At 47.1% G+C, this 7,739-nt stretch overlaps 1 protein-coding gene across 4 annotated transcripts; it reads right to left on the bottom strand.

The window, feature by feature from the left end:
- Positions 1-2,057: 2,057 nt before the first annotated feature.
- Znf688 (zinc finger protein 688) lies at positions 2,058-5,071 on the bottom strand. Of its 4 annotated transcripts, XM_036191205.1 has the most exons (4): positions 4,560-5,070; positions 4,398-4,448; positions 4,167-4,280; positions 2,059-2,750 (listed from the first exon to the last, which is right to left on the bottom strand). In XM_036191205.1, the coding sequence occupies exons 1-4, from the start codon at positions 4,753-4,755 to the stop codon at positions 2,236-2,238; spliced, it is 876 nt and encodes a 291-aa protein (XP_036047098.1). In that variant the 5' UTR covers positions 4,756-5,070; the 3' UTR covers positions 2,059-2,235. The 4 variants fall into 4 exon arrangements, with proteins under 4 accessions (XP_036047107.1, XP_036047098.1, XP_036047080.1 ...); XM_036191214.1 differs by lacking the exon at positions 4,398-4,448 and having other exon boundaries at positions 2,058-2,750; positions 4,560-5,065; XM_036191187.1 differs by having other exon boundaries at positions 4,167-4,448; positions 4,560-5,071.
- Positions 5,072-7,739: the final 2,668 nt, after the last annotated feature.

The following is a 7,739-nucleotide window of genomic DNA, read 5'->3' on the forward strand; positions in this document are numbered from 1 at the left end:
GTGTCTTTGCCAAGGTGCCTTCTGATTGGTTTAACTAAAGAGCTGAGTGATCAATAGCTAGGCAGGAGGTGTAGGTGGAACTTCCAGGCAGAGAGAGAGAGGAAGGGAATCTAGGTGCACAGAAGATGCCAGGAGATGCAGAACAAGTCAAAGGTTTAGAATGAAAGGTAAAAAGCCACATGGTAGAATATAGATTTTAAAAAATATTAGTTAATTTAAGATGTAAGAGTTAGTTAGGAACAAGCCTAAGCTATAGGCTGAGATTTCATAATTAATGTAAGTCTCCATGCCATTATTTAGGAGCTGTCTGGCAAGACAGAGAAAGACTTGTTACATATTTGATCACGCTATGTGAAGATGTCTCTGTTTTACCTCACTTGCCTAAGGCACCTTCTGATTGATTTAATAAAGAGCTGAATGGCCAATAGCTAGGCAGGTGAGGATAGGCAGAACTTCCTAGGAGAGAGGAACTCTGGGAAAGAATCTGAGAGGTGGGAAATTTACCAGCCAGACTTAGAGGAAGTCAGACCCACAGTATTGAGGAGAGGTAATGAGCCACACAGCAGAACTTAGATTAATATGCCATGGAACAATCTTTGTACACTGTAAAGATGTATTAACAAAGAGCTGACTGGCCTATAGCTGGGCAGGAGAGCCAAATTAGGAGAATTCTGGGAAAAAGAAGGGCAGAGTCAGAAGAGTCACTAGGAGACAAAGAGGGAACAAGACATGCTGGAAGACAGGTAAAGCCACAAGCCACGTGGTAGCACACAGATTAATAGAAATGGGTTAATTTATGTTGTAAAAGCTAGTTAGTACTAATCCTGAGCTATCAACTGAGCATTTATAGTTAATATTAAGTATCCATATTGGTTATTTGGAAACTGTCAAGCAGGAAAGAAAATTTGACCACATTAATATAAACAGGTTAATTTAAGCTTTAAGGGCTATTTGGGAACAATCCTAAGCTCAGGCCAAGCTTTCATACCTGATAAGAAGTTTCTGTATCATTATTTGAGAGTTGACAATCCAAAGATAGACCTGCTACATGCCTACATAAGATTATGGTTTTTAAAATGCCATATATGTGTCAAGCTGACAAGGGTGAATTACTATGGTTGGTTTGAGTGTCAACTTGTACAAATTAGAACCACCTGAGTAGAGAGCCTCACCTGGAGAACTGTCCTGACTTGGGAAGGCATTTCTTATTGTGGGTGACACCTTCTGGTAGGAACCAAAATAAAAAGGCATGTAGCAGGCTTTGGAGGGGGGCACCAACCAGCTCCCAAATCATGACACAGAGATGTAATACATTAGTTATGAATGCTCGGCCTAATCTTATGCTTGTCCGACTGACTTTATAACTTAACCTGTTTCTTTTCATCTATATTTTGCCTCAGGGCATTTTACCTTTCTCTTATTCTATATGTCCTATTCTGTGTCTGTCTGTCAGCTGCTGGGCTGACTAGCCCCAAGCATCTCCCTCTCTTTCTCCCTTGTTCTCTTCTTCTCTCCTACTTATTCTCTCTGCCAGCCAGCCCCGCCTATGTCTCTATTGCCTAGCTATTGGCCATTTAGCTTTTTATTAGACCAATCAAGTGCCGTAGGCAGGCAAAATAAAACAGCAACACATCTCTACATCATTAAACAAATGCACCAAAAACAAAGGTAACAGATCTTTATATAAAGTAATATCCCACAACAAATGTATTTCAGAAGTTAGTTTATCCTTTTGCCTCTTGTTCTTTGTCTTTATCTATACCTACACCACCTCTCTCTCTCTCTCTCTCTCTCTCTCTCTCTCTCTCTCTCTCTCTCGTGTGTGTGTGTGTGTGTGTGTGTGTATTGTGTGTGCATGTGTGTGTGTGCGTGTGCGCGTGCATATATGTGTGTGTGTGCGTGTGCATATGTGTATGTGTATGTGTGTGTGTGTGTGCATGGACTCATCCCCTCGGTTCTGTTCCTCTTGAGAACCCTGACTAAAACAGTACTCTAACAACTGAATCACATCCCCAATCCAGCTCCCCCCTCCCTTTTTTTCAAAACACAAACACTGGGGAGGGCAGCAGGGGCCGGGTTTAATCTATATGAATCTTTACAGGCACTTTTCTTTTTACAACTTCACAAGGGATCCTTGAGAAAAGTCAAGGTGATGTACTTCATTTCCCAAGTCTTGACTCGGTCATTCTCAGTGCCAAGTTCATGCTCTTCTCCAGATACAGGCAGCTATTTGGCTCAGCCACACTCCTCAAAGATGTCTGGGTAGTGCCGAAAGAGCACTGGTGGATCCCGGTCACCTCGGACTGGGGCTCCAGGCACAGCCCTGATGCCAGGCCTACGGCCACGGCGACCCCCTGAGCAGGAACGGTGGATCCATTGGTGTGCTTCCACGGCAAACTTCCTCTTGAACCGCATGCCGCACTCTGGGCAGGGGAAGGGTCGCTCACCCGAGTGCATGCGCCGGTGGCTGACCAGTAAAGAAGGGTAGGTGAAGCGGCGCCCACAGTCCACACACACATGGCGTCGCTGGCTGTCCTGCACATCTGTGCTGGATACACGGGCAGGAAGCTGTGGACCTGCTACCTGGCCTGGGGCAGCTCTGGTAGGTAGCTGCCCCCCTGCAGAGGACTTGGGAGCCATGGAATAAGCCTTATGTTCAACCACCTCTTTAGACTGCAGCTGAGCAGAAGTCTCTGCAGGCCTCTCAGCTCCTTCCTTGCAGCCCTGCTCCTTCTTATCTGAAGTGTCTCCTGGGAAACAAATTAATTACTTTTTAAAAACTCTCACTAGGGAAGTAACTACAACCTCAGCATTTGGAAAAGCTGAGGCAGGAAGATACCCATGAGTCTGAGGCCAGCAAGGCCTACATAGTGAGACTTTGCCTAAGAAACCCAAAACAGGATGGTGGCTGCACATCTTTAACACTCACACTTCAGAGGTAGAGGTAGATAGATTTCTGTGAGTATGAGGACAACCCTATCTAAATAGCAAGTTCTAGACCTAGGGCTACCTGTCTTAAAAAAAAAAAAAAAAATCAACACAGCAAAAATAAAACAAAGCAGTGGCTGGAGAATGGCTCAGTGGTTAAGAGCACTTGTTGCCTTCCCAAAGAACCTGAGTTCAGTTCCCAAAGCCCACATCAGGCAGCTCCCAATCATCTATAACTTCAACACCAGGCAGTCTCCTGCCTCTGGCCTCCTCAGGCAGCTGCACTTATGTGCACATACCCACATGCAGACATATACATTTACATGTAATGAAAAATAATAAAAATAAATCTTTAAAAAACAAGTCTCAATAAAACATAATACTTTTGCATAGACTACCCTAGCATTTACCCAGGTAGTGACAAAATACACTGTCCAATGACTAACAAAAAGGCTTTGTTGAAAGTCAAGCAGTTAAAGTTTCCTTCTTCATGTGTCAAATGGGAAGACAATTGTTTCGGGACTTCACAGAGTTATTGGGAGGATTAAATACATACGTGCTTGTTGATAACTTAGTAAATGCTCAATAAACAGTAGACACTGTTGTATTTTGTATTTTTGGGGGGTTGTTGTTGCTGTTGTTGGTACAGTGGTACTTTTACAGATGAGGCACCATATTTGCTTCAGATTTCTTCGATTCAGGGCAGTGATAGGAGATGAGGCAAGCTGTCATTATACAGGCATTTTTCTCATGTAACACTACGCCTTGAGATATACGACAGGTAGACCTGAAACCAGTTCGATTTTTAGGGGCATTTTAGGGTTTTTGTTTGTTTGTTTTTGTTTGTTTGGGTTTTTTTGGAGGGCGGCTAACCAAGACAAGGTCTTACTATACGTAGCCTTGATTGGCCTCAAATCCACCTGCCTCTGCTGAGTGCTGGGGTTAAAGGTGTATGCCACCACGGCCAGCCTTAGTTAGTTTTGAAAAGTGGGAAATGAGTAGTATTTAACAAACATCTGGAACCCTAAAAGTTCGGTGTGCTCTAGAGTCTCCTACTCTGTTCTCAACAGGACTGCTCTCTCAAGTTTCCAAAACTCTTAACAGGTCGGCTTTCTTTCCTTTATTACCCGTTGACTCTTGAAATTCTGTAGGGATGCTGGAATGGGGAATCTGAAAGAAAACTTTGCTAGAGAAGAAACCCCGGACAAACAGATGCAGGACCTGGGACAATCCCTCACCTCTCGGAGCTCCTCCCAGGCTTTCCCCCTCCTCAGGATCCTGGGCGTCGGGGCTCCAAGCCTCACTCTCCTGTTCCATCCAAGAGATGAGGGCTGGTTTGGGGCCCGGGAACCCTGAGAGAGAACAGGGGTCACAGTGCTGTCCCGGGCAGATAGCATCCCACTGGGGTGAGGGCATCTCCTCGGAACTTATGCTCAAATCAACCTGGGCAGGGTTTGCGATGCTCTTGCCTGAATGGAGACTCCCGAGGAAGCCCTGGGAATGGAGGGTGGCTGATGCTGCTGGTGGAAAAGTGCGGGATTAGGGCTCACAATCCACTCGGTCGGTCTACAGCATCTCCCCTGTGAACCCCCGCAGAGGGTGGGGGGCGGGGCTCTGACCCGGGGCCTCACCGAGCGCGCCCAGGAGGCCGTAGGTCTCGCGCATCACCTCCCGGTACAGGGCTCTCTGCGCGGGCCGCAGACAGCCCCACTCCTGCGGGGAGAAGTACACGGCCACGTCCGCGAAGCTCACGAGCTCAGGCTTCCTGAAACCAGGCCAGATCTCCCCGGGCATCGGCACCAGCAGCGGGGCCGGGGGTGGCGCCATCGGGGCTCCTGCCCGGGCAGCGGCTTGGCCGCCGCAGCCTCCGGCTTCCGGCCTCGGCTTCCCCGGGAAACCACGCCCTTGCCACGCCCCTTGGTCAGGGTCGCCCCAACCCGAGCGGGAGAAAGTGGCAGCGTGTGGCCGCTGAGGGCCGCAGGGCCCCGGTGGAGACTAATAATGCCCCATAGCTCACTCCCCAGCCGCTCGCACAGAGACACAACTCGGGTGAAGGAACCCGGAAGATGCCTTCAGAAAATATGGCGACGGCCTGGCTTCAGTTGCCATTGACGGCACCAAGGCGCCATGTCTGCCGCTTGGCAAATATGGCGCCTTTCGGACCTCCGCGGCCCGCAGCGGCCCATTTGCCCTTAAATACAATGGCCGCGTCAGAAGGGTTGGTGTTCGTTTCTATGTGTGTGGGGACGGGCCACCTGCTGCCTCTACGACCTCTCCGAGAGCAGTCGCAGCAGCAGATGATTGGCTGTAACCACAAAGGGCAGGTGTGCTGCAATTGGCTCCGGAATGGCGGGACACCTGAACCGATTCTGAGGACCAGGACATCACATCCCTGGTGCCCGAGATCGGGTCTTCCCGGTGTCCTCACGTGCGTCCTGCTGATGTAACGTGGAATCTGGTGGTCAGCTTCTGGAGCCTGGCAAAATCTGGGCATTGCATCTTAGAAACCAAGTTCGTGTCCACAGAGGAACTCACTATGTAGATCAGACTGAATTTGAACTCACAGAGATCTGTTTGCCTGTGCCTGCGTCTGGGATTAAAGGAGTGTTCCACCTCTCCTGGCTGTAACAGTTTTTTAAGAGGTGGAGTGTAGGCGTTAGTGGAAAGCTAAATAAGTTTGTTGTTTCATATGCTTAAATCTGCACACAAATTTGTGAAAAACTGAAGTTGGAGAGTGACTGAAGAAAGATACCGCAATGTCAAACTCGAGCCTCCACAGGCATGTACACACATGTATGCACACCACACACGGACACACACACACAAGAAATAAGTTCTGGTGTTCTCTAGCACAGTAGAGTAGAAATATGATAACTGTACTTTATTTTTTTCAAACAGGGTCTCACTATATAGCTCCAGACCTGGCCTGGAATTTGCTATGTAAGCTGGAGTAGGTTTGAACTCAGAGATCCACCTGCTTCAGCCTACTGAGCACTGAATTTAAAGGGATGCCCGTTATACTGTGTATTCTTTTAAAGTTGAGTGGAGCTGGACCTGGTGGTAAAGGCTTTAGGGGGTGGCAAGGGGATCCATTAAGGCCTGCATGGTCAGTTAAGCTAGACCCTGGAGAGAGGGGGCTAGGGAAGAAAGGGGGAGATGGGGGAGAGGAAGGAGAGTGGAAGAGGGGGGAAGAAAGAGAGGGAAATCAGGGGAGATAGAGTATGTAGATTACTGATAGAGCACTTGCCTAGGCCCTGGGTTCAGTGCTCAGCAGCACCTACCCATCCACCCACCCCCAAAAGTTACAGATTTTAGCAATGAGGCCTCAAAGATTTGTCCTACTTAGGACATTAAATCATGTGGACCTCTTCAGCCCTTCCCCACATCTCTGAATAAAGTGCTTTAACAACCCCTCCAAATAATTACATTTTGTTTATTCATTTTATGTATGTGTATGTATCTGTGTATGTTGTAGAATGTTATGTTAACTGGGCAAAGATGTGTGAGATTTGTTTATTCTGCAGAGTAACTTTTTCACTGTGTAAAGGTGTGTTATAAGTGTTTTGCTACATTTGTTTATCATGTAAGGATGTGGGTCTAATTATGTAAAGATGTGCCTAAGGCACCTGATTGGTCTAATAAAAAGCTGAACAGCCAATAGCTAGGTAGGAGGATAGGCGGGGCTGGTGGGCAGAGAGGATATCTAGGAAAGAAAAGAAGGAAAGAAGAAGTGAGGAGAGAACTGGAAGAAAGAGGGGACATGCCCCGGGCAAGTCAGGCAGCCACCAGCCAGCAGACATGGGAAGTCTGCTGTGAAGAGGCAGTGAAGTGGTAGTTACAGAAGGGAAGAAAAGTAAAAGGCCCCGAGGCAAAACCTAGACAAAGAGAAACAGGTTTAAGTTAACAGCTAGCCAGAAATGATCCTAAGCTGAGCCGAGCATTCATAACGAATAAGAAGTCTCCATGCCATGATTTGGGAGCTGGTTGGTGGCTCAAAAGAAAAAGCCTAGTACATGTGTGGTCCTGCATGGATGGAGATCAGAGGAAGAAACAGTTCTCTATCCACCAAGTGGGTTCCAGGGATCAAAATTACATTATCAGGACTGGCAGCAAGTGCATTACTAGCTGGACCATCTTGCTGGCCTCTTTTTTTTTTTTTTTTTTCTTTTAAAGACAATTCTCTGTATAACAGTTCTGGCTATCCAGAATGGCCTCACAGAGATCCACCTGCCTCTGCCTCCCAAGTGCTGGCATTAAAGGTGTGTGCCACCATCATCCAGCTCACATATTATTTTTTGAAACAAGCTCTCTCACTAAACCTGGACCAAACTGATTTGGCTAAACTGGTAGGCCAGCAAGCTCTAGGGATTGCCTGTCTCTTCCCCAAGGCCAGTGAGCTCTAGGGATTGCCTGTTTCCCCAATGCTGAGATTACACATTTGCACTCTGCATCCAGCTTTTATGTGGGTGATGGAATTGGAACTCAGGCCCTCATACTTACACAACAGTACTTAGTGACTGAGCCATCTTTCTTATTTTGTGTGGTTAACTTTTCTTCTTTGAGATTTATTTGTGTGTGTAGGTGTGTGTGTATGTATATCATAGGCTTGTGAGGCAAGCACTTTTCTTTCTTTTGTGGGGGTGGGATTTCGAGACAGGGTTTCTCTGTGAGGGCAAGTACTTTTACCTGCTAAGACATCTCACCAACCTCCTAGCACTTTCTCACTGTTGTTCAGTGCTACACATTTGTACACAGTTTACATCTTCATTGAGACAGACTTTACTTACACTTCCTATTTTAGTCACCCATTA

Source organism: Onychomys torridus, chromosome 1 (genome assembly GCF_903995425.1).
Source record: "Onychomys torridus chromosome 1, mOncTor1.1, whole genome shotgun sequence".
NCBI lineage: Eukaryota > Metazoa > Chordata > Mammalia > Rodentia > Cricetidae > Onychomys > Onychomys torridus.